Source organism: Dermacentor albipictus, chromosome 1 (assembly GCF_038994185.2).
Source record: "Dermacentor albipictus isolate Rhodes 1998 colony chromosome 1, USDA_Dalb.pri_finalv2, whole genome shotgun sequence".
Classification (NCBI taxonomy): domain Eukaryota; kingdom Metazoa; phylum Arthropoda; class Arachnida; order Ixodida; family Ixodidae; genus Dermacentor; species Dermacentor albipictus.
This window is the reverse complement of record NC_091821.1, coordinates 39,072,825-39,099,616: the sequence shown is the minus strand read 5'-3', so window position 1 is coordinate 39,099,616 and position 26,792 is coordinate 39,072,825. Positions and strand designations below refer to the sequence as shown.

At 48.1% G+C, this 26,792-nt stretch overlaps 1 protein-coding gene across 1 annotated transcript in view; it reads left to right on the top strand.

Annotated features, from left to right (window-relative positions):
* The window catches only part of LOC135901129 (neprilysin-1-like), a 34,965-nt gene extending 13,600 nt beyond the window's left edge, over nt 1–21,365 (top strand). Inside the window, exons 3-5 of the mRNA XM_065430800.1 lie at nt 4,624–4,958; nt 13,411–14,617; nt 20,749–21,365. Of these exons, the coding sequence (XP_065286872.1) occupies nt 4,624–4,958; nt 13,411–14,617; nt 20,749–21,314 (2,108 nt within the window). The 3' untranslated portion in view covers nt 21,315–21,365. The remainder of the gene's footprint in view (nt 1–4,623; nt 4,959–13,410; nt 14,618–20,748) is intronic.
* Nucleotides 21,366–26,792: the final 5,427 nt, after the last annotated feature.

Genomic DNA, 26,792 nt, shown 5'->3' with positions numbered 1-26,792 from the left:
GACGTATTTTCAATTACCAACGCCTTTCCCGTGTCACGCACGAAACCAATGCAGTGCGTAGTAGCACTGAGGAGGAGGACATAAAAAAACAATTTTAGTTTCCTTGCAGAAAAAAAAAGAAAGAAAAGTTAGCGAAAGTCAGTTCGTGAAAAATGTGGGGGAGGGGGAGCGTAGCTATCAAATTGTTGCCGAAAGCTTCTTTTTTTTATGCATATTATGAATATTATCACAATGCGTATCCAAAAAGGTCTCTTTCAGCCGCCACACAGCTTTGAAATCTTGTTTTTAGAGTCTGTTAATTGCGTTCTTGGTCATGACTCCCAAAATTCTGTTGCACGCCTGCATTTTCTTTGAAGCCTTCCGATGTATTCGATGGCGTCTCGTAAACACGGTTCTTGAGGTAACCCCGCAAGAAAAAGATCCAGAGGCGTCAGGTCTGGCGATCTTGCTTGCCAGGAAACTATGTGCGCTCGATCCACTTTAGCGGATGTGCCTCATCAAGCCATCTCCTAGCCTGGCTGCTACTATGGGCTGGTGCACCATCTTGTTGATACCACACATAGAGTTACTATACCAAGGAGGACAAGCTACCCATAGGACCCATGTATTGAAATCGGGAAACGCAAAAGCGCTGCCATGTTGCTACGCTGAGGTTGCCAGCTACTGAGACACTTGCTAGAATTGGCGACAGTAGTCAGTTTTGATCTGGCAATCGATAGCTTCTACAGCAGTGTTAGCAGCTTCTCGCTTGTATTGGTGTGATGTGCTGCGCTTGCAGCACCGTGTGTGGAGTGTGTGGGCTTTATTCTATGGTGTTGGTGTGGCCATTGGTGTGGAGGATGTTGACCGTGCAGTTGGCAATTATGCAACCGAATGATGATCCTGTAATGTTTCCGGTGATGTGCGGTTTTCAACGGTCATGCACTGTTTGCTGTTCCAAATGTCACTCAACGAGGTTATGAGTTAGGAGCTCGAAGCTGTGGTCGACAGATTCCTCGTTGGCGTTCCGTAATTCTCCTCGCACGGGCGCGGTATGCTGCAGAAGCCGCGGAGCGCTCTTTCTTTTGTTGGGGACGCTTTTCTCGTCGCGACGATATATTGTTTTTTACCAGTACTGATCCAGCTGGAGTGCACATGTAACCGACAAATGGAGGTCTCAGGAGAGCACCTGAGGTTATAATAAAGCAGGTGGCGCAGGATCTCCATGGCACCCAAGGTGCAGTGGAGGGATCAAAGCTCGAAGTAGGGTGGTCCATAGGTTGGGGCCCCCGAATCCGGTGCGTGCCAGGGAGTGTTCGCGCGGACAGCTCCCCTGGGATGCGCAGCGGTGTCTCGCAACGTCGAGATACTTTAAAGGCACCTGTGCCCATGATCTTTCTTTTGCCTCGGTGCAATGGGCATGGACCCTTTACTGCACAATTTTTTGTTTCCTCTAAATATTATTCATGGAGTTGTAGGGAAGCATAAACGTAACTCTACTCCCATAGAAACTAATTTTAGCGAATTTCTGTTGTTTGAATTTGCAGAAAAGGGGTATGTTGCGTATTTGCAACAACGTGTACGTAAAGAAATAGTTGTAAGGGAAACATAGACTTAGTGCGATTCATATTCAGATGCTTATTTGCACGTGGCAATCATTGGTGCACCTATGATTTAGTGTGGAGCGAAAATAAGCAATTTTACTTACTTATGTAGCACATGTGGTTCCCACACTTCGTGCAAAACGTCGTGCATATTCCCGTGCAGCCAGGAAACAATGCAGCGTTTTCGCGTTATTGTCAAAATTGTCAACGTTATTGTCAAAATTGTCAATGTCAACGTAAGGCTGTGCCCGTGTTGACACGACACGGCAGCGTGCGGATGCACCGCATCCTTTCGAAAAAAAAAAAGGAAATTAGGCCAGAAAACATCCTGCACACATATTGAACGTGTATTGGACTTACACTCGTGGTTTTCATCACTCCTGGAAAGGTCGCTGCCTTCATTATCAGGAGGAATTGCTCGGCCATAAAAGCATTTGGGAGTGATTTCACTTTTCCGAAGAAAAACCATGTACACGTTGTTGCATTTGCGCAACATAGCAACGTTCCGTCGCCAGGAACAAACTATTCCGAGATAACGATGTTTTTTCTTAATCTAAAGAGTCAGGAGGATGTGGAGCTTAGTGTAAGAATTTTTTTTGCACTTTGCCTTATGGAGAAATATATTTACGATTGGCAAAACTTGCCTGTATCACTGCTTGCGGGCGCGCGCAGCCACTGGCATGTTTGTTTTGGTAGAAGATCCGAAGGATGAGCACACATGGCGGCACTATAGGCGGCGCGTTTTTTAGACGAATGTTCCGGAAATGCAACAACTTGTACAGACAGCTCCCAACGGACTTTGCTTCTGTGTTTAACGCCGTTCATCGGAATGTTGCGTACACGCAACAAGGAGGGCATATGGTGCAGTCGCGAATGCGAGTGATGGAACACATAGCTCTCGTCGCCGGGAGTATAAAGTAATACTAGTTCTGGTTGTATGAACTGTATGCTTAATACGCTTTGTTGCGATATCTTAAAGGTATTGGTCTAGAAGACGTTGTAGATATTGCATGCGTTTGGTAAGTTTGTCCATGCCGCATCTAATCCTATCCCGCCCACACACACGCAGACCCACCCACTCTTTTTTATTGCGAAAGTAATTACATGGACACTCCAGGCGCATTTCTGCCGTCGCCGTCGCCGTGAGGTTCCGTATGAGTGGAAGCGTGTGAGGGTGAGCCGGCGAACGCGGTTCATTCGCGTGCGCGTGCGAGGAACGCGGCCACATGCGTGCCCTCTCCTGTGGCACGCGAGGCAGGGGGTGAGGCGAGGGAGGAGGGGCGTTCTTCTCCAGCGGCTGCTACGGTGCCTCGATGTCCTCCTCGCCCGCCGCTCCGTACATAGTGGAGACAAAAGCGGCGTCTACTACGTCGTTGGCCACGCGAATCGCGGGCGCCGTAGTAGACGCATTAAAGCACCGCGACGTCAAAACGACAAACGCAAGTGGTGGTCCAGCATACTCAACACTACAGCCACGATGTTCTTACCCTCCAACACTGCGAAGCAGTGCTGCGTGACGGTAACCCGGGTGGCCAGCGGGCGCTGGTCAGTCGGGCACGGGACGGGGCAGCAGCCATTCCTCCTAAGGCTTCAATAAAAGGATTTATCCATGTCCCCCGCCATGCGATGCACCGTGCAAGGGAATGACAGCGTTAACGTTCTCGCAGGCTACGGACAATGGCTCACAGCAACGCCTCGAGCAAACACGTCTCGCTGTGCGCTCCGTGTACTACTTAGACAAATTTACGCAAGGGGTGCGCGCAAGGTAATATTTAACACCACATCGTCACTGTCGTATTCCGCTGAAATCACCGCCAAATACCGTCAATCGACACAAAAAGCACAGAAAGCTTCGCTTAGATAGATTCCGTGGGATCTGCATATTATTTTCTTTCCGATTCATCTGTATGAAAAGATAAAATGTCAAATAAGGTGAATTGTGGAAGTTGAAGAAGTTGAAGTATGAACGTCGGTAAAGCTCGCCTACTGCAAGGGATTTAGCTCTGCACACACGCACGCACGCACGCACGCACGCACGCACGCACGAAAGCGATCCTCACCGATCGCCTTCGCTGTGGCCGCTGCGAGCTGGACGACAGTACGAACGTGCGACAGTGGCGGGACCCTGGACCAGCTGGACCCCTGCGACAGCGGCGCGGAGAAGTGGAGTGGAGAGGGAAAAATATAAAGTTATGAGACCTGTGACGTTAGGGAGGAGGGGTTTGGAGAGGAAACACTTGCGTAGTGGCGCTGGGTGTTCGTATAGTGTAATGCAAGCCGAAAAGATGTTTACGAATGTCTGCATTGGTATGCTCGAATATGCTCGAATGGGAAACTGGGACGATGATTCGTCTCATCCAAGGAGTAAAGAAACAACTTAAATATCGTGTTTTCTTTTCAACACAAGCAATGTCGTCACGTTACACACGCATGACATTAACATAGCGCTATGAAACGTACACGTATAGCATCTACAAACATAACGTAACATCATATCTTCATTAATGTAATATCACATAACGTCAATATATTTAGTGTTAACACAAGTATCTACATCAATGAAGGTTCGCGTCGACCGATTCCCACATTGTGTGGGATGTGCATAATTAAGAGCTTTGTAAATGCCACTTCCCAGGGGACACACACTTGAGTGGGGACGGAGAGGGCGAGTGGGGCTGGGCAGGCAAATGCTAACACAAAAATTTGGGGGGGGGGGGGTAGGCAGGTGTTCGGTGTGCTACCCCGTGGCCACGTCCCTGCTATTCTTCACCGACAGATTGTATACTACGAGTGTAGGTTACTAAAGCAGCGGCTCCAGTCGCTCAGAAATGAAAATAAGTCACGATTAGAAGTGGTACTCTAACGGATGCGGTGCGTAATAACACAAGAATGGACGAATACAGACTTTTCCGAAGCACACGCATTCGACACATCGACATCACGAAAGAGAAGTTCCAGGGGCAACAAAAGGTGATCTATACGTAGCGTTACGCAGCACAGTTCGCTCCATTATCGCCCCATTTCTGTCACATTTTCGCAGCGCAGTACCCCATACATGTGGAACCAATGGGACTGACTCTGCCAGAACCCAGAGGCATGCTTCCGCCACCTGCGCTGGCAACGACGGCAGCTTCGTCCACCAGGCTGCAGATGCGGTCCGTCGCCTTCGCTGTGGCCGCTGCGAGTTCCTCGGTCGTGGCGGTGGTCGGCCTAGTCGTGCTGCTCGCTCACGAACTCGAGGATCAGCAGTGCAGCAGCGACCAGTGCCTCGAGTTCGCCGCCCAGCTGGAAGACAGCATGAACCTGTCCGCGGACCCCTGCGACAGCTTCTACGATTTCGTCTGCGGTGGCTGGAACAGCAGCGACACTTCCGGGGTAAAGCGGTCCGCTCAGCTATAGGTGCCGATGAAGCAAGGAGCGCGGAACGCCGAAAACGCATCTTCGATCATTGCGCGTGAAGTATTAATGCGGAAGCATCATATGCCCCATTACGCGAAAATCCGGCGTTGTAGTCGGCGGCGCGTGTCCGAATGTTGGTCCCAAAAATGGCCGACGGCAAAAAGTAAAGCCACATGAAAAAATACTCGAATTGACGTCATATTTCTGAGGAAGGTTCCTGTAAACAAAATAAATTAATGCTTTGGAAGGAATGTTGGATAACTTTCGGTCTTGGCGGGAACCGAAGCCGCACCTGCGAGGTGCGAGGCCAGCACGCTTCCCCGGAGCCACGGCGGCTCCACAATTCTGGTTGACTAAATGTGTGACTAGTGCGTGCGTCATTGCGCACGTGATGTCGCAGCCATCTGGCGCAGCGCCATCTAGAATTTTAGGTGGCTTTGTCTGGCGTGCGTCGTAGGGCACGTGACGGCGCAGCCGATGGGTAGGAGGTGGCGCCACGTCACGAGTCTATAAAATAAAAAAGCATTCATGTCCAATCGTACGCCGCTAAGCGGTCCTTCGAGTTATGAACTCCTCGCGGGCAACCGAGCACGGTGGGACGCTTGGCGCGTTTTTATTTGTACAGGGAACGCGCAGAAAAAAAAACACATTTCACCGACGACCTGGCGCGAACTTACCTACCCGTCAAGGAAGGAGATTCGCAAGGCGTAAGCGTGAGAGCGGCTTACACGGGGCTAGACAGGCCAGAATTAGACGAACCTTTCACGATTTCAGAAATCAGAGACGTACTCTTCAACCTAAATGGAAGATCGGCCTCGGGGCCAGACGGGGTCACCAACAAGCTCCTCCGGAACCTGGACGACAAGGCCATCGAAATCCTAACGGCAGAGATAAACGAGGTGTGGAGCTCGGGGCAGGTACCGTCGGAATGGCGCACCGCCAAGGTGGTGCTCATCCCCAAACCGGGGAAACCTCCGCACATAAGTAACCTGCGTCCCATCTCTCTAACATCGTGCATTTGCAAAGTGGCAGAACATGCAGTGCACAATCGAATCGTCGAACACGTAGAAAACCAAGAACTATTTAGGCATAATCTAATAGGTTTTAGAAAGGGACTCTCCACACAGGACGCAATGCTCCTCCTGAAAAGATCTATATTCGATAACGAAACGCGGGACGTACGAGCTATCATTGCACTCGACCTCACTAAGGCCTTTGATAGGGTGGCTCATGAACACATCTTGACCGAAATTTCCAATCTCATCCTAGGGCGGAAATTCTTTAATTTCACTCTCTCGTTCCTATCGGAAAGGACAGCGTTCCTTCGACTGGGCACGATCTCGGGCGGTCCTTACGAACTGGGCAACTGCGGAACCCCTCAGGGCTCGGTCCTATCCCCACTGCTATTTAATATCGCCATGCATAAACTGTCCGAGAGGCTGGCCGCACTCCCAAAAATAGGCCACGCAATCTATGCAGACGATATTACAATCTGGTCCCCGGGGGGATCTCTGGCCGATCTAGAGCAATCTCTCCAGGCGGCCATAGATGTAACGGAAGAATTTCTTACAAGCACGGGTCTCAAGCTGTCACCGACCAAATCCGAACTCCTCCTCTACAGACAGTCGAGGCAGGGCGTTAGGAACCTCGAGCCTCTGGAAACGCTGCCAGTCAAAATTACAACACGAGAAGGGCACCCCATTCCGAGGGTGAACTCCATCAAAATTTTAGGACTTCTAATCAACGCCAAAGGCTGTAATGCAGAAGCTCTAAACAAGCTGGGTGCGCAGGCGAAAAACATATTAAGACTCATAACTAGAATCGCAAACAAAAGGGGGGGACTCAAGGAGGACAACCTACTCAGGGTCTTCCAAGCTTTCTTCATCAGTCACATTACTTACACGGCACCGTACCTCAAATGGAGCAAAATTGAAAGGAACAAACTCGACACGCTCATCAGGTCCGGCATCAAAAGAATACTCGGTATCCCACAATCCGCTAGCACAGTAAAACTACTTCAACTCGGAATTCACAATACCACAGACGAATTAATTGAAGCGCAGTTTATTGCACAGATCTCCAGGCTTTCGTCAACTAAGCCGGGAATCAAAATTCTCGATGAAGCTGGTCAGCTCCCTATACAGGCACCGCTCGACAGACACCCCCTGTCTAAATTAGCCCGTGAAGGTATAAAGGTTGAGCCCGTGCCGAGAAACATCCACCCAATATATAACGAAGGTCGCAGAAGAGCGCGGGCTAGAACCATCCTTCGACGAATCGATCCTAACGGGGCAGACGCATTCTTCGTCGACGCCGCCAAATATGGCAGTGGAGACAGGTTTGCAATCACGGTCGTTGACGCGCGCGGTACACTTATCAGCGCCGCATCAATTTACGCTAAACACGCGAATGAGGCGGAGGAAACCGCGATAGCCTTGGCTCTTCAAGCCGCAAAAGGCCCAGCGACGATTTTCTCCGACTCGCGCACGGCGGTTAGGGCTTTCTCGTCCGCTCTAGTCTGTAAATACGCAGCCGACATCGTCAACAGATCCTTTCGTATTACTACGCGAGAACACATTGGAGGTCATACATTAGCGTGGTTCCCGGCGCACATGAACGATGTAACTAACCAAGCGGGTTGCAACCCTAACGAGCGGGCCAACTGCCTGGCGCGTGAATTCACGAACCGCGCCCGAGATAACGGTCCGGCTCTCCCGCAGGATTGCTCCTTCAAAGATAATCTTACGACCTTTCATGAAATTACATCACATTATAGACTAAACAGAAGAAAATTCCCTCCCCCCAGCCCGAAACTCAACAGGGCTCAGGCTGTTACTTTCAGACTTTTACAGACGAGATCCTACCTCACCCCTAGAGCGCTGAGTTGGATAGACCCGAACTTCCCGCAATCGTGCTCCAAATGCGGTCACGCGTGCTGCTCCTTCGACCACATGCTCTGGCTGTGCCCGTACAACGCGGGCTCCGACTTTCATAACAAGTCCAAGTGGGACGCCTTGCTGAAGAGCTCGGATTTCACAAACCAACTACAGGCTGTCCAGAGGGCCCGCGACGTCGCGGAGAGTCACCACCTCCCTGTCCCGTCGTGGGCGGAGCCACCAACTTGATCGGGGAGCCTTCGGTCCCCCCAATCGAGTTCCTCAGGACACTCTAAATAAAGTTCTTGTCACTGTCACATTTCACCAAAGCGACTATAATGCTTTCGCATTCCCACACGTAAGCAGTCTTAAATGTCTCTGCCGAATTTTTTCCGTTCTTCTATATGCCCCAAGCCATGCAAGTTTACTTTTAAAAAAATTATGCATGCATCCCGCACACTGTGGGAATCGTTGTACTTGAAGCCTTCATGAGCCACCAAGGTAAACTCGCGCCTTTCATACGACCAGAGACGCGCTGCCGATTTCAAGGACGAACGCGTCCCTCAGCTACCATGGTAGGCCTTGCAGAGAAAGCGAAACATTTATTCTGCATTAAAGCGTATCGAATCACAAGATTCGGCGTGCTCGACCTTGCAGAAGCGCACCACAGCCACACAGTAATTCGCTGGGACTGAGACAGTCCCAGCGAATTTCGGCGACTAACGCGTCCCATAACTTCTATCTTCATCGTCAGCCACAGAAGATGAGCGCGCTCACTTTGTATAATTGTCGCTATGCGACGCGATGAACGCGCCAAGCGTCTCAAAGCGCTGGTTCTCTCGAGGAAAAATTCGTAAAGGTGTTTTATTCCACCCTCTTACGCATGCGTCCATGGCTATAATGGTTAGAGCATCGGGCTTCCGTGCGGCGGGGACCGGGTGGTGGTGGTGGTGGTGGTGACGATGTGCGGTGTTAAATTGCGCAAGGGCCTGAAATGTTGAAAGAGCACCATGACTTTTATAAAACACCATGAAGCGCCTTATAACAACACCATCAAGCCCAATTTATTTCCACCGAACATAAAACGTATATAGGGTGTCCCAGCTAACGTTAGCCAAGCTGTTATATATAAGAAAAAAGAGGAAGAAAGAAATAGGTGCAAGACACGGTTATAAGACCTACTGTGTTCGGTCGTCAGAACTACGTTGCGGTCGTCAGGCGAGCGAACACCGTAAGTTTTATCATTCTATCTTGCACGGTGTTTCTTTCTTCATTTGTTTTCTTATAACAGGGCTGCTATTTTGTAGCGCTGCCTTATGCCTTATTCTATGCTATTCTTATCATCCACCACACACGGCCGCCTGATCCCCTTGATAATGTGGGCAGACCGTCGCTCTGACCACTGGCGAAGCGCGAAAAGCCTGAAAAAGCATAGCATCGGAAAAGGCATCGCTACAAAATACCGGCCCAGCTTGGCTAGCGTTAGCTGGGACACACACTACACTACTCTAAGTGCAATAACCTTCATATTTTATGCATTTATAAAAAGCTGCCGTGTGCTTAAGTGTGGGTTTTAAGTCGGGTCTAAAGAAACCAGGCTTCATGGTGTTTAATGTAAACATAGAGCGGTACAAGAGAACAAGTATGAGTAGTGCGATGTTTGTGGAAAGGAGTCCTGGTTCGCGGGCTAACATGTGGAAACTCGGTATTGTGTTTAAAATCCGAAGGGTAATCTGGACTTGAGATTAGTCAAAAGTGCGTTGGAAAACTATCTTTATAGGTGGCGCAGAAAAAGCTATAATTAATACAGTGCAGGGAGACACGGGCTTTACATCGTTTGAGATATAAGAGTCCGAGAGCTAAATCTGCTTCCGAAAACGACTGTGGGCTATGAACGAAAATAAATGGGCAACAAGGATGACTCACAGTGGAGAAAAAAGAACCAGAAAACTAACCAGTACACATTACGTTAACGGCATGGACAGCGGCAAAAAAAGGAAAGGTGTTAAATGTCTTCAGAGAACCAGAAAGAGCCTACGGGATAGGCGCAGAGGGGAAGAAGCCGGCTAGCTGGGCTTCGATCAAGCAGCAAAGAATGAAACTAAATCAAGCAGCAAAGAATGAAATCAGAGCTGCAAAGTGCTATGATAGTTAAAAGGGCACAGTGCTATACTGCTCGATCCTGCCCTTTCACTGTTAAAAAGTTGATTACCTAAGAGAGTTCCGGCTGTGTCTGTGTCTAATGTCTATTCCAGACAACAAACCACTAACATTGGCGTCCCTCAAGGATCCATCTTAGGACCACTACTGTTTTTGATTTATATTAATGATCTACCTAACTGTTTGTCGTCTATTAAGTGCATTATGTACGGTGAAGATACTACCATATTTGCCTCTGATAAAAACACGTCACTTCTTATTAACAAGCGAAATACTGATCTACAAAACGTTTTAAGTTGGCGTAATGCTAACCTATTATCTATTAATGCCACCAAGAATAAATTTGTTGTATTTTCCTCACATCAACAACATTCGGAATCCTTCCCTTCTTTAACTTTTGGCTCACACTCTATCTCTACCAGTCCATGCTCATCTTTCCTTTGGATTTCTCTTGACTGCAACTTGAAATATAAAGATCACATTTACCACATAAGAAAGAAAATAGCGTAGGGTCGTAGAACGTGGTGATATAGGAGACCAATTTGTCGATGACGACTACTCATGCTTAGAGCGTGGAAATAGCACGGAAACCGTTGAACATGTTTTGTTAGCATGTCGCACTATACCTCCAGAGGCAAAAAAAAAAAGAAATTAGGTTCCAAAATTTTACGTGCCAAAACCTTGACCTGGTTATGACGGACGCAGTAGTGGGGGATTAACTCTGGCTATCTGGGGTTCTTTAACGTGCGCCCAGTCGTGGAGCTTTGAATTTCACCACCATAGGAATGCGACCGCCGCAATCGAACCCACGACCTCGCACTCGGCAGCGCAGCGCCACATAGCCACGGAGCTACCGCGGCGGGTCCAGAGGTAAACGATGACGCACAGGACCCTGCCCAAAGCCTGTATGGTTTGAGGTCTTAGGGTCACGACATGAGTGTTCATTCTTGTTGGAGCTACAAGGTGGCGGTGTGGGACATCATTTCATTGTTCTTGCTTAACTTCCAGAATCCTGTCTCAACAGGCAGGAGGTATTGCCTGGCCGCGAATATCATGTTATCGGGAGTTAAAATGCCCCTCGAGGGAAATGAACAGCGCACTTCAGAACGCGACGAATACAAACAAAATACAAACGTGGCCTTGCTGAGGATACACGATTCTTGCTTTGAACAGGTATTCATTCCTGACCCCTTCCATGACTGTTGTATAAAAGTGGCGCCAAACTGCAAAAGCCCAAATTTTACTACTTCGCTTGCACCGCCATAATGTTCTTTTTTTTCAGTTCTTGGTGTTTACAGCATGCTTTCTGCAATAAAACGTGCTTAGTATAATGTGAACAGGTATTTTATGTTGTGTGGGCACAACCCCCACTTTCAGTTCAAGTGCAAGCATAATCTGCATTGTGTCTTGCAGTAAAGAAAAACTATTTTAATAATGTTCACTCCCTGTCTGGGGTTTCACATCAGTGAATCTGGAACTTCTAGATCTTGATTTAGGCTCTGTTGTGTTAGTCCTTCCTTATCGGGTCCTTAGTGAGAGTCAATTCGAGCATAGTGAGAGTTACAGTGTAGAGAACTGTGGGCTTTGAGTAATGGCCAGGCTTAGCAGATATGAAGATCCAGCTCGTAGTGCGTGAAGCATAATAATCGGAATTCGGCTGTCCCTGTTCGATCCTCTTCAGCCCCTCTTCACAGTTGGAGATGTCGCCCTACTGAAACGTTCCGTATGCACAAAAATAATTCCTTATGTTTTTCGTACCATTCTTATGGAAGTTAACTACACGAAATTTATATGAATTTATACGAAGTCCATGTAGATTCCGCAAGAATTATACGAAAAACATGTTGAATTACTGGAATTACACACGGAACGTTTCAGTAGGTCACGGTGCTACTGTCGGCGTGACGTCCTGCATGCGTTTGATCACGTGAAAACGGCTTAATTGCAGCGTATCAATCGCAGTATAGGAGTAGGCAGGAAACTAATCCGTCACGAAACTGGCTTTTGCGGCGTTTATTAACGACGCTAATTACTAACTAACGGTCTGCTTCTATTACGACCACATTGAAAAGATAAATTCGTCTACGAACGCGTCCACGCCGTGGTGGTTAACCGCTCTTTGCTGCGATGTCGGACATATCTCACCAAAGCCAGTCACACGGGCGTGCTCAAAACACAAGTTGCCACCAAAAATTCGGCGACCCGAGCAGCTAAATAATTACCGTTTGAGCGAGCACTTCCACGAAGACTAGTTTGAGTACAAATTACGCTAACGTGCTCTCTACTTATTGCATTAGCCTTACCGCGCCTAACCACGTCAACCTTACCAATTGCCTTCGGGTATTACGCAGTTATAACCGTAATTAAGTCGCGAAGTCTGCGAAATATTAATGAAGGTAATTCAAAGTATAGGCAAAGGCTCTTGTTTACTCGTAGTATACGAGGCAAATCCTTTCAGCGCGGCCTCTCGGTTGTCAAGAGCCCATTGGGAATCACCTCCTTCAAGCGGCAGCAAAGCTGTGCATGACTGTTTCTGCTCGTGAGTGCAAGGCACGTGAACACCATCCCGTCTCTAAAAAAAAAAAAAGGAATAACGAGTTAAAGAAAACAGATACACTAACTCACCGTAGTAAGGGGGGTTGAATTCTGGTGCTGCAACCTGCAATACGCTGACAACGAATCGAAATTATCGCGCACTTGAAAACTATGCGCACGCTAACCGTTCGCTGCGGCTCTCCACTGCACCACAATGCAAATACTTTTATTTGATTGCGCGGGCGATGCAAAGAACTATCAACTGTTTTTCAATGAAGCTAGAGACACACTCCACTATGCAATGCTACGAATTAAAGCAACTGTTGTGAACGTCTGAGTCTAGCGAAAAAAAAAAAAAAGTCGCATACGGTTTGCAAACTGTTTTTGTACGGAACCATGTAAATGGGTAAACGTGCAGAAACTCGCATACGTCTCAACTGCACCCGCGGGTAAGCATATCGAGCGCACGCGGCTCTAACGCAGCATTCTATTTATTCACTGCTTCCTACTTCGTTTTCCTGTTCTCGTAGCAGCGGCGTCACTTCCAAGAGGCGGCGCGACAGTATAGGCCAATGAGGTTAGCATGAATGAAACAGACTGACCGATATAGGTATGCTGCACTTTACACCCGCGCAAATGTGTTAACGTCTACCGAAAAAACGTTCACGTTATTCGTTTATATGGATCCCTTAACTTCGAAGCCACGTACACCTTCTCCCCGTATGCTATAGGATATATGTATGCCTCTTTTTCTCGAAAGCTCACAGCACTTTCCATTCTATTTTTACTCTATTCCTGCCATACTAACATCACTACAGAATATTTTCTTTTTTTTTTCTATGCACCCGCGTGCGCAGGCAACGCTCCATCAGCGGTGGCAACAAAAGTTTATGAATGACGTCGTCGAGACAAGCAGGAAGGCACACATTCCGACCGAGGGCCAAAGCGCACAGCAGAAGGCTGCCATGTTCTTTCAGTCGTGCGAAAATGTGCTTGCCTACAACTCCAGTGAAGCGCACGGACTTCAGATGGCGCTTGCGGAAGCGGGCCTCTTCGTGCCAGTCTGGAAGCAGGAATCGGACTTTGTGAATGCCACGCTTTTTCTGAACGCTCGGATGCAGCTGGAGACGGCGGTTCGAGTTTCTCTTTCGAAACAGCAACGCGGTGTCGACGGCTTCGGCGGCGGATTCGTCCTTACAGTGCGCCCAAGTCGCGCGTTTCTCGATTATGCGTCGCACCGGAAAAGCGATACGCGCACGAGGTTCGACGAGCAGTACCATTCCCTGCGCAAGTACCTGGAGAACGACGAAGCAGTCACAATGCCCGTTGATGAGCTGTACGTAATGCAGCAGAAAGTGCGCGGCCTTCTGCTCAAGTCCCTAAGGCAAACAGATGGAGGTGTGGAAAACAACAGCTCCCGGATACTGCCGTTTATGCCGGAGTCGTCGTGGATAGACTTCCTTCAGTCCTGCTACATCATCGCGAGCCGTCGCATAACATATCAGTTTAAAAGTCCCGGTTTTCTCAGGGCATACTTCGCTCTTCCTTCTCAGCTTGGAGCCATAGTCTCGCAGCAGTACCTGCGATGGTTTGTGATGTCTACATATATAGGCGCCTTCGACGGGCCTTCCTTCGCCCGCCGTTACGCAGACCAAACACAAGCTCTGAAAGAAAGATCACGCTTCTGCTTTCGCGTTGTTCGCAGTAGCATGGGTGCAGCGTTCACTTCCCAGCGTGTTCTGCAGTCATTCGCCGAGGAAGTCATCGACAGCATGAAGGACTTGTTGCCGCGAGTGTACGCAGGCTTCCTGTCAGTGTTCGCACAAAACGCCTGGTTCAAGCCAACGTTCCACGCGCCGGACTACCGAAACGACTTCGGTCTTGTGCTGGGCATGCTGGAAGCCTCCAAGCCGGCGAGACTTGAGGAAACGTACGCAGAATATAGCGACATGTCCCACAGCTTCCTTGAGAACTGGAGACACGTGGCCGAGGCGAGGATTCGTCGCCTGTGGAAGAGCTACGGCGACTTTGTGGCCGAAGAGGACGAAGAAATTCACATTCATGGTGCGTCTTCTCTTCTCTTAGTGCGCTGCCAATGGAGTGCTTTGTAGCATCGTTATGCGAGCAGCTATTTCGCTTAGGGAAATATGCCGAGTCGAAGATACGTCGAGAAATGACACGGCATACAAACATAAGAAAGATCGAAAGCGGGGCGAGTTGGTACGAATTCGTGTTATTACTGCGTGAACAAAAACGTGGACAAAGGAGAAAGGCACGCAAGCGCACGCCGCGTTTGTGTGCTTTCTCCTTTGTCCACCTTTTTTTCATGTAATTTAATATGTATACAAGAATAGGCACCGTTTCTCTCAACCTTTGAAAGCAGACATCGCTAAGAACGGGACTAAACAGAAAGACTTAAACCGGAGCACCGAACCTTAGGAAAGGAAGGAAGGAGCGAGAACAAACAACATATAATCAAGAAACAAACTAAAAACCATGAAACCAAACTAGAAACTGATACCAAGTTGGCAAAGTTCGACGTACAACGCGTGTCTTAATTGCACAGGTGAGCGATTTCTCGCAAAGAAATATGGCATGCTCACGCAGTCGGTCAAATCAAATCAAATCTTTATTTCGACAATCAAATGTCAGGGACACAGTCAAAAAGCCACAATCGGCTTAACAGAGGACTGTGCCCCACACAACGCCCCGTTTGTTCTATGTCCACAAGACTGATGGCGCTCCGTCTTGTGTCTCTCTTTAGCCTCGTTCTTGCGCTGCTTGCTTTCGAAGTATGCGCCAACCAACTCCCCAACACGCGTTATCGCGCCCTTCCGCTTTCCTTCAGCCATCAGGCACAGGCTAGCGCTTCCAGCGATCTCACGCAAAGTGGACCGCCCTTCACCTGTTTAGCTGAAGCTGTTTAAGCCGCAAGGTGAGCGGAAGGCACGTTTTCTCACGCTTTCCGTACAACATGTAATCACCGAATTTCGGGTCCCGCATCTACAACGAGCGATTGGGACCACATCAAAGTGGACTTCGATGAATTTTCGTGCAGGTTACACTTTCCCCACCTGCATCACATTGAATAGGCAGGAATACAGTGTGCACACAGGGGCGTAGCCAGGGGGGGGGCTTATGGGGCTTCAGCCCCCCCCGAAATTTTTTCGTGCTGTCCATGCACCGCTGACCAAAGCGACCCGCGGCGCCGGAAATCACTCTGGATTTTGTCTAGAATGTCTTTTTGACGCCCGAAAAGACATTTAACCGCGAAGATTGCGAACTCGGGCTGGATTTCGTGGCAACGCCCATACACCGGCTGTCACATAACGCCAAGCAGTCCCATCCGAGCACAAAGTTTCAAGGGCGCTTTGATGGTGAGCAGGCTCGCCGCGGCATCTCACTGAGGCCACGGAATCTATGGAGCGCATGGATATCAATTGCGGAACTTTATGGGTATAAATCTCCTAAGCTCTTGATGTGAAACGTGCATTGACATTTCCAAAGTTGTGCTTTAAATTTTCAATTGCGGAACTTTGTTGGTTTAATGTTGTTATAAACATTTGACGCCAAAGGTCCATTGACTTTTCTAAAGTCTTACATCGGAACATACAACGGGACAAGCCAAATCAACACACTAGCAGACGAGTTGACAAAGCACGCAGCGAGGTCCAATGAGACGATGTGTTGGGGTGGTTCATTTGTGCCGTCATGTCACATAAAAAAATATCAACACTTTTTTAACCTACGCCAGAACAACCATGTCAAGACACTAAAGCCAGCCAAAGTAACTACGTTCTTATTTATTTTTCTACTTTGACTTTTATTCGCCGAGAACACATTGAGCCTCTTCAACTTTTTTTGTTCTCGCTACCCTACCCGCGGGCTGCCAGAGCGAGCCAGAGCGCATATGTTTTTCTCGTACGGCCTCGACCACCGCGCGGTGCACTTCGGTGGGCATTCGGTTTGCTCTGGCCGAGCGGATTTTCACCTGCAGAGTTTTGGGAACTTTCTGGCTAGCAGACGAGAAAAAAAAAACAGTGGTCGCTCGCCGCCATCACTGTGGGGACTCGAAGGATTGCACCACGTTCCTTGAGCGGAACCTTTCCGGAAAGTCTTGTTTCGCCGGTGTAGGATACTGAGCAATATGCGTATGGTTCTCAGTGGGCCAATCGTCTCATGTTTTCTTCGGTATTAATTCTGTAGCCCCATTAGGTGCCCGGTGTAGGCATTCGATTCTGGCCAACATACTTTCCTATGCGTTTTTTTTTTTTTCATTTCGGTGCCTCCGCCTCACAGAAAAAAAAATACATTGTTGCGGCGCAGCGAATTGTCGCATGGTGAAAGTTCGATTTTGATACTTCTTTTGCGGAAAGTAATGGGCGACGGGACGCTTCAGTTGCCGGATACGTTTATTGTATTATTGCGAAAGCAATTACATGGACACTCCAGGTGCATTCCTGCCGTCGCCGTCGCCCTCATGTTTCGTATAAAGTCCAAGGGTGATAAAATCGTGACCACGCGCTCCATGCTGTATGTGCGAATGAAAGCGTAGGGGGGAGGTGGAATGGGTGAGCCTACGATGGTGGCTCAGTCTTGTGTGCGCAAAGGAGAAAAGCGGGGAGCAAGCGCGCCGCCTTCCGTCGCACGCAATACATCGGGGGGAGTGGATGGAATGGGGGTGGAATCTAGGATTCTGTGAATCTATGATTGTGCAACATGTTTATTTGCCTTGTTTGACGCATTACATACAGTTACTTTTTCTCACATACATAGACTCATTGGAGACTTATACGTATACTTAAATATCTTGTTGCGATGTTTTGTGTATACATGCAGTGAACTATGTTTCCAGTGACACTTTTTTGTCCTTTATCAAGCCGTATTTTCACATTTGTATATCCCATTGTATCTTTGCATTTCTAATGTACGAGGGCGAGTCAAATGAAAGTGCGCCTACCCTAACCACGCAATAATAGTTCGGTTCATTATCTGCGAGGCATGCGCGTAGGCGAACGGCATGTCTCATTTACAAAAGTGACACGCAGGTGTGAAGATAAATGTTCTTTAATGCTCTCATACACTGGGTTGAATATGGTTGCGTCACATAATGGACACTTCAAAAGTTGAACAGCTCGGTGTCGCGAAGTTTTTGACAGCTAAAGGTGTTTCCGAAACAGAAATTAATCGCCGTATGGCTGCCGTTTACGTTGAACACGGTATCTCATCGACCACTGTGAAGCGTTGGAGCAAACGGTTTAAAGGACGTTGTAAAGACATTCCAAGACCGGGCCAAAACCATCGTGCAATCACCCCCCACACAATTTCAAAGGTTCATGCGCTGATGAAACAAGAACGGAGGATAAGCATCGATGAACTGGCAGACCGTCTGAACATCAGTCACGGTTCGGTTCACGCCTTAATTCATGAGCTTCTCGGTTATCGGCTCTTTGGTGCGTAATGGATCCCCAAGATTTTGATCCATAGCGAGAAGACGGAGTAGTTTCGCGCTGCCTTGACTCATCTGATCGGGTATCACAATGAGGATGACGACTTCATGTTTGCAATTATGATCGGGGACGAACCTTGGTGCCACTACTACGAGCCTGAAACACGACGGCAAAGCTTACAGTGGAAACATTCGAATTTACCACGCCCAAAGAACGCAAAGGCCATCATTTCCGCTGGAAAGGTGTTGTTGACTTTTCTTTCGGTCGTCAGGGTCCATTACTGATCGAATTTGCTAAATCTTGAGAGGCTATCAATTGTTTCCGATATTGTGAAACGCCAGAACGGCAGTGCATGTATCGCAATCAAGAACGAACAACGTGCAAAATTGACGAATGGGGTCATCTTGTTCCACGACAATGCCTGTCCCCACGTCGCTTATGTGGTTAATACAAAACTGGCAAAATTCAAGTGGGAAACGCTGCAGCATCCGCCATACAGCTCAGACCTGTCACCTTACGACTTCTACATTTTGGGGCTACCGAAAAAACAGCTCAAGGGAACCAGATACAGACTTTTTGAAGAAGCAACCCAAGGAGTTTTATAAGACGGGAATCACGCGACTCGTTAGTCGATGGGACAAATGTCTAAATTCTCATGAAGACTACTTTTAAAAGAGTACCCCGTTGTTGGCTCACATTTATTTGACTTGCCCTAGCTCGTATATTTTGCAGAACTCCTGCTTTTTATACGTGCTCTCTGTCGCGACTATAACTTCTGTGCAATTACTCACGATACACGACAGGGGACAGCTACTCCTGCGTAATACATAGGAACAAACGACAGCGTCAGTGAGATTTTTCACTGGCCATTGCATATATACAAGAATGTAAGCACGGTTCTTCAATGACAAAGTTTCATTTATATATTTGTCCTCAACTTGTTCAGTTCATTGCCTTTTAATTTTTCATATCAGCGGCATTCACTGCTTTCCTGGTTTCGAACTTATATAGGTCTCAAGTTCGTGTGATATTTTCTTTACTTAAATAGACAAAAATATGGAAGCATTGATATCAGTTATTTTGGGCAATATTTTTGGCACATACGAGTATATTCTTTTATGAAAAAATAGATATTTTATTGTTTTGACTGTGCGTAGCGTTCAAGAATTCGTTTGTAGCATCTTTCGCAATGACAATGCAGTTATTCATGGATTTGATCCCTTGACAAATTGTTTAAGAGGAAGCTTTAGCTCGGGCCCAATCCGACGCGGCCTATTCAAATACTTGTAAAGAGCAGAAACCCTTTTCTTAGATAATCCTGCTAATCGCTTTTATTGAAATTCGTTGCATTTGAGAGAGAAAGTTAAATACTAGTTCTGTTGGAAACACAACTTCGATTTAGGGCCTGAATGTTGTTTAAAATATTTTGAAAAATTCGAAAGTTTGAAAATATAGAAGCACGACGTTTACAAACTAATAGCTATGCATGAATAACAGACATTGTGGTTCTGTAAATGGCATCTATTATAACAGTCAAAGCGGGCAAGTTTGCTATGTCAATTTGTATCTTACGTGAATTGGTTACGTTGTGTACAAGGGTTCTGCACAAGCCGTATTTCCACAATACTAAATTTTTTTGAGATTCATGTGTAACATATCCATTTTGTCCGCTGTAGATGTACTATTAGATGCAATTCACAGAATCGTGATATCATTTTTCATTGTTGAGTCACGGAGTTTTAAACTTGATAGCTTCGTTTTCTGAAAATTTTCGATTTGGCCAATTTTTAATAAATAATTGACCACCTAAATAAAAAATTTGAAAGCAGTAGTCACTAGAATTAAACTCTTTCTTTTAAATGCAACAACAAAATTTCTGGCTACGCCACTGATATATATATATATATATATATATATATATATATATATATATATATATATATATATATATATATATATATATATATATATATACACATGGGGCCAGTGGCGTAGCCCCCCCCGAACAAAATTTCTGGCTACGCCACTGTGTGCACATGTAGCAGCTGGTGACATGCGGAGGTTGCGTGGTGCGGCGAAAGCAAGAGAAAACAGACTTAGAACATACTGTGTGTGAAGCATGGTGTCAGCCATAGACGTAACTGTCTGTTGTTTAGGGCAATCCCAAGATATCACCTCGAGGCACCGGAGGTAGTTAGTCAAAGAATGTTTGTAACCAAGCCTTGGAAAGAGCGGTAAGCTTTTTCTTATGACGACGTCGCCAGGTCAAGGAATGCTAGCGCACTCTCAGGTATGATTCAGCACAATAGCTCCGTCTTATGGCACCTTGATCTTATATTCAGGCGTCAGCTAAATTTACTCCTGTATTCCCAGCCTCGTCTACTTCCAACATGACTGAACATCAAGGAACGCTATCTGTCAGAGAGAAAGTATGAAACTCTGTGGCAACGACCCAACGTATCAAATTGAGTTCCCACTCTTATTATCGCTCCGTCAATCGCGAACACGGATAATTAGTTGGCAGGCTGACATCTATTTGCAAGCTCTTATGTGCCTGGCGACCGACGAGTTTCAATGTGCAGCCAAGTGCGGCAGTTCGCGCGCGCCATTTTCCGTTTACCTTGGTGGTCGTTATGCCCAGTTATGCCTCGACGGTCTCGCCTGTGTTCGATATCGCGGCTTAGCTGTGCACTTTCCGCGATTTGATATGCTTTCACGTACTCTCCCTCTCTCTCTCCCTTTCAGACGAAGCCACTGCACCCAGAGCCGAATCCGTGTACTATAGGACGCGCCCCCAGAGCGCTGACTTCGAGCTGCTCCCCGAAGCGTCCGCGTTGCCCTTCTTGAGCAAAGACGCACCGCTGGAGCTCCGCCTGGCCGTCGCCGGTTCCGTGGCTGCCGACGCCCTGGCCACGCTGCTCTTCCAAGGGTACGAAGAGTGGGACGACGAGTCGCGCCGCGAATTCGCCCTCCAGGTTCGCTGTCACCTGGGCCGCCGGGTACCACTGCCCGAACTTCGGCCCGCACAGCGACGCTCCATGCTTCGCTTCCTGTCGCTCACGGCTCTGGCGGCGGCGTTGCACGATCCTGACGCAGTCGAATTGCCGCGCGGCGTGCAGGGACTTCCTGCGGGTGTGCGAGGCGCGCGCCTACTGTTCGCGGCGTGGTGTCTTCAGCACTGCGGCCGGCCGGGCGGCAGGAACATGTGCGATCGGCCGCTCGCCGAGATGATGTACTTCCACGGCGCCTTCTTCTGCTGCCCGCCGGCCGCCATGTGGAAAGAAGACGCCTGCGCCGTTCTGTTCGATTGACGTTACGATTAGTATTCTTCGTTCTTGCGTGGGTGAAACAATGACACAATGTTATTGGCCAGACTGGGGGCGTAATTCATTTGAAATACGTGACAGTGTATCGTCTGCGCTTTAGATATTGCGGGTCCCGCAAGTGACTCGGCTCCAATTGGCTGCAACCTAGTTATATGCAACAGTGCCAGTAATGGTCATTTGTGTGAGCGCATAAGTAATCACCCATAGCCACGGCGGCCGCATTTCGATGGGGGCGAAATGCAGAAAACACCCGTGTACTTAGATTTAGGTGCACGTTAAAGAACCCAAGTGGTCCAAGTTTCCGGAGTCCCACACTACGGCGTGCCTCATAATCAGACAGTGGTTTTGGCACGTAAAATCCCGTAATTTAATTTCTTTCCCAGACCCACTAAAAAGACGCCGGATTCGAATCTTATCGATTTGAAAATAAAGTTTACGCTCTTAATCATCCATAGCACAAATGATCGAACTCATCCTGAAGAACAAAAAAGCAGCTAACGTGTTCGTAGCTAACGTTTACAGCTCTCCGGCACATAGGAAAAGGGATTTTAAGACCCTCTTGGGCCGCATTTCCAATAAGGTAGATACAGCCCCACTCGTAGTGGCTGGGGACATCAACACTCCCAACAAACAATGGGGCTATGGTCATCAGAGCGTCAAGGGTACTAATTTAGCAACTTCGGCCAGTGAGTTAAGATTTGCTCTTATTACAGATGCTAACTTCCCCACGAGAACTGGTACCTCCACTACGAGCGATACTACCCCGGATCTAACATTCCCTCGGGAAATTGAAGGCTCGTGATACAATCTGCAGGAGAATTTCGGAAGGGATCATTACATAATTGAGGTCATCTTACAGACGCAACCACCACCGCTAAGGAAATATGAGTACGTGGACTGGGATCTCTTTCATAAGTTGCGTAAGGAAACCACCATAGATGGCGAATCTTCTGAGGAGCTTTTAGATCAACTAAAGACAGTGATTAAGAAAGCTACTAAAACAGTCTCAACTGAAATCGAAGTCCAAAAAATGGACTCCAAGCCAGCTCACATGCTGGAGGCGAAGAATTCCCTTCTGACCAGATGGAAGAGCCACAGACTGAATAGAAGACTTAGAGCCAAGATTACCGAAGTTAATCGTGATATTGAAACCTACGCGGCTCATCTCTCACGTCAACAATGGGGCGAAGCTTGCTCAGAAACAAACGGCAGGTTGCGCAGAGCAGGCAAATGAAATCTATTGAAGAGCCTCCTTAATGACAAGCTCCCCAGAGGTACTACAAACCTCGCCATAAACAGACTAGTCAATTAGCAGGTAGCTATAGGGCGGACAGCAAGAGAGGTCGCAAACGACCTCGCACACATGTACCTGCCATTTAAAAATGAATATGAGAACGAAGGAGAAATAGTTGTTGAACCACTGTTTAGCCTGGTGAACTGCTGTTGCTTGGCTATATTTGGTTCGGCTAGACGAAGAAACAACTCATGCGTTACTCTGCTTCGCCTTCAAGAGTGGAACGCGACAGCGTTCCCGTCGACCCGCCAAGGGGTGTAAGACAATGGGCTACGGCGCAGCGACTACGCGCCCCGCATTGGACGCGGTGAGCGTCGAGCAACGCAGCGTTCGGCGCGGCAACGAAATGTGCGCCTGAGCAAGCGACGCACGCCTGAGCCTTAGAAACAGCTCGTTTCTAAGGCAACACCGCATTCACTAGAGGCGCTTTTGTACCGCTTTGAAGCATCGTACTCGTGGCTCAGTGGTAGCGTCTCCGTCTCACACTCCGGAGACCCTGGTTCGATTCCCACCCAGCCCATCTTGCAAGAGTTGAGCCAAAGCCACCTAGAAACAAGTGCAGCTGCTTATATACCGCCGCGACGCCGCGAGCGACGGCGCGCGTTGGAGCCCCGTTACTCCTCTGTCGTGACGTCACGGTGTCACGTGGTATGGCATGGGGTCAAAGGTAATTGAAGGCGACACCGCCGCGCCTGAGGAGCTGGGTTGAGCTCTCGTAATATGCTTCGCATAATAAGCGAACCTTATATACTCCGGAATATCGCAACCGGACTTGGACAGTGACTTCACTGCAGCTGAGATAAGGCACGTACTCTTTAATTTAAATGGCAGATCTGCCCCGGGTCCGGATGGCATCATAAATAAGATTTTACGAAACCTGGACGATGATGCCATAGATATGATCGCGGTCAAAATTAACAGTCCTAGAGATCCGGCACGATCCCACCGGAATGGAGGGAGGCGAAGGTGACGTTTATACCGAAAACCCGGCAAACCACTAACAAAGGAGAACCTCAGGCCCATATCACTTATGTCCTGTATTGGCAAGGTAGCCGAACATGCTATTCATAACAGGATAGCAGAACACACAGAAAACCAGGAGCTTTTCAGGCACAATCTCATAGGTTTTCGGAAGGCATTCTCCACGCAGGACGCCATGCTCATGATCAAACGTGCTATTATTGACGACCCTAGCACGGACGTAAAGGGCCTCCTGGTTCTGTATCTTATCAAAGCGTTTGATACGGTGGCACATAAACATATTCTACATGAAATCTCAACCTTGTACCTGAGAAGCGATTTTTACAATTATGTGAGGTCCTTTTCTAGACAGCTCGGCTCAAACTCGGTATAGCCACAGGCGGTCCATACAATTTAGGCAACAGCGGCACACCACAAGGTTCGGTATGGTCCCCACTCCTGTTTAACATTGCCGTGCACAGGCTCTCGGAGGAATTGTCAAAAAAAAAAAATCCCGAGCTTGGGGCACGTCAAATAAGCTGACGATATCACAGTGTGGGTACTCAGGGGGTCACTCGCGGCACTAGAGCAGACACTACAGGCAGCCGTAGGCACTACAGAATCCTTCCTTAAGGGCACCAGACTCAGGCTATCACCTAGTAAATCTGAGCTGCTGCTCTTTGGACAATAGAGACAGGGTGTTAGGAACCTTGCGCCTTTAGAAACTCTGCCAATTAAAATCACAGACAACACAGGACGGGTCATACCCAAAATAGACGCAATTAAAATTCTGGGTCTTCTCATTGACGCAAGGAGCTGTGATGCTTAGGCCCTAAACCGTCTCACAGGACAGGTCAACAGTACTTTAAGGCTCCTGGGCAGGGTCTCAAATCGAAATGCAGGCCTCAAGGAGGACAACCACATCAGAGCATATCAGGCATTCTTTATCAGTCATGTCACGTACATTGCATCATACCTGAACTGGGGGAAAGGAGAGAAGGCTAAGCTAAGCACACTTATACGCTCCGGACTCAAAAGGGCTCTGGGACTCCCGCACGGAACGAGTACCGAACTCCCCAACAAGTTAGGAGTTCATAACACTATAGATGAGCTCATTGAGGCGCATTCGATGTCACAAATTGCAATACTCTCCAACACTAAGCCAGGGCAAAATTCTAGATGAAGTCGGAATGCTGCCTCGAGGAGGAGACGCCTCTAAGTTCAAAATACCCAAGGAGGTGGAGACACAATTACTTGTGGACCCGATACCTAGAAATTTTCATCCTGTCCACAACAAGGGCAGAAGGGACGTCAGGGCCAAATGCATTCTGGGTAAACTGCAACAACAAAGCTCAGTTCTTTTTGTCGATACAACTAGTTATGGATCGGGCAACCACTACACTATTGCCGTGGTCGATGAGAACGGTAAATTAATAAGCGCGGCGTCACTAAGAACGAGCTCAATTCATGCCGCCGAAGAAGCAAGCATAGCACTTGCAATTACAATGAGGAGACGCTCCACGATTTTCTCCGATTCACGTACAGCTATTAGGAACTACTCAGTCGGCTTCGTCTCAACGGAAGCACACAAGTTTCTTATACACAGTCTTAATACTCATAATTACGAGAAACTGGATAGCTCACACCTCGTCTGATTCAAATTAAAATTAAATTAAATTATGGGGTTTTACGTGCCAAAACCACTTTCTGATTATGAGGCACAGCGTAGTGGAGGACTCCGGAAATTTTGAGCACCTGGGGTTCTTTAACGTGCACCTAAATCTGAGTACACGGGTGTTTTCGCATTTCGCCCCCATCGAAATGCGGCCGCCGTGGCCGGGATTCGATCCTGCGACCTCGTGCTCAGCAGCCTAACACCATAGCCACTGAGCAACCACGGGCGGGTACCTAGTCTGGTTTCCGGCTCATCAGGGCCACTCGGTCAGCCCAAATGGCTGCAATCCTAACGAGCATGCCCACTCTGCTGCGCGAGATCTCACCTGCCGCGCATCAGATCAGGAACTGCTCTAGGATGACTGTGGCTCCTACAAAGACCCACTTAGTACTTTTCACGAGATCACCTCACACTATAGGGACGGCAGGAGGTTTTTTCCTCCCCTCCCCCATCAGAAGCTCAACCGAGCTCAGGCAGTTACATTAAGAATGATTCAAACTAAATATTATCCCAAACCTTCTGTTCTTAACAAAATTGACCAGGATTTTCTCGCGGAATGAAAATGTTCTGGACACACTCCGTGTCTATTTGATCATATGTTCTGGCTGTGCCCCCACCAAAGGGCTTCGGATCTCAACAATGAGGAGGACTGGAGTCGGCGCATATTGAGCGAAGTCCTCCAAGATCAACTCCTGGCCGTCAGGAGAGCTCACGACATCGGGAAAGCCTTTGGCCTACCGGTGCCTACGTGGGCGGAGCCACCGACTTAGCCTGGGGGCTTTTGCCCTCGGGCCCTAGTTTCTCTGGAACAAAATAAAGTTCTTGCCATGCCATAGCAGCGCGATTCACAGCGTCCTGGCCATGCAGGAATCCCCACTTCGTCATCCCATGACAACGGGCAAGAAAAAAGGCATTCGTGACCCGAATTCGAAATACCGAAAAAAAAAAAGAAATTGAAAGTAAACGTACAGCACCCTGTGCACGCGAAGAAAACGTCACCACCATTGCTCTTCTCTATTTGGGGTTACGTTAGCTGTTTTTTTTTTGCGTATTAGTTCTACGGAAACCCGGAAGGTGAAAAGAAGTAATTCATAAACGGAAAATCAGACATCCACTCGTTCGTAGAAATTGCTTCAACGGAAACCCATACGGGTTCCTCGAAAGAAAAGCCTCGCAGTTGAAGAAAAATCCGTCCTGGTCCGGGACTCGAATCCGGTACCACCGTTTTTCCAGGGCAGCTGCTCTACCATCCGAGCTAACCAGGCTCGGATGGTTCTGCGTAATACGTAATAGTTCTGCGGAAACCCGCAAGGCGGAGAGAAGTAATTCCCACAGGGGAAATCAGACATCCACCCGTTCGTAGCAATTGCTACAAAGGCTACATTTACATTTGCTACAATTACTTCTCTCCACCTTGCGGGTTTCCGCAGAACTATTTCGTCAAACTCTTGCCTTCGTTTCGAGTTGCTGACAAATTCGACTTCGCCCTGCCATTTGCTAGCCGCCTGGTTAGCGCGGATGGTAGAGCGGCTGC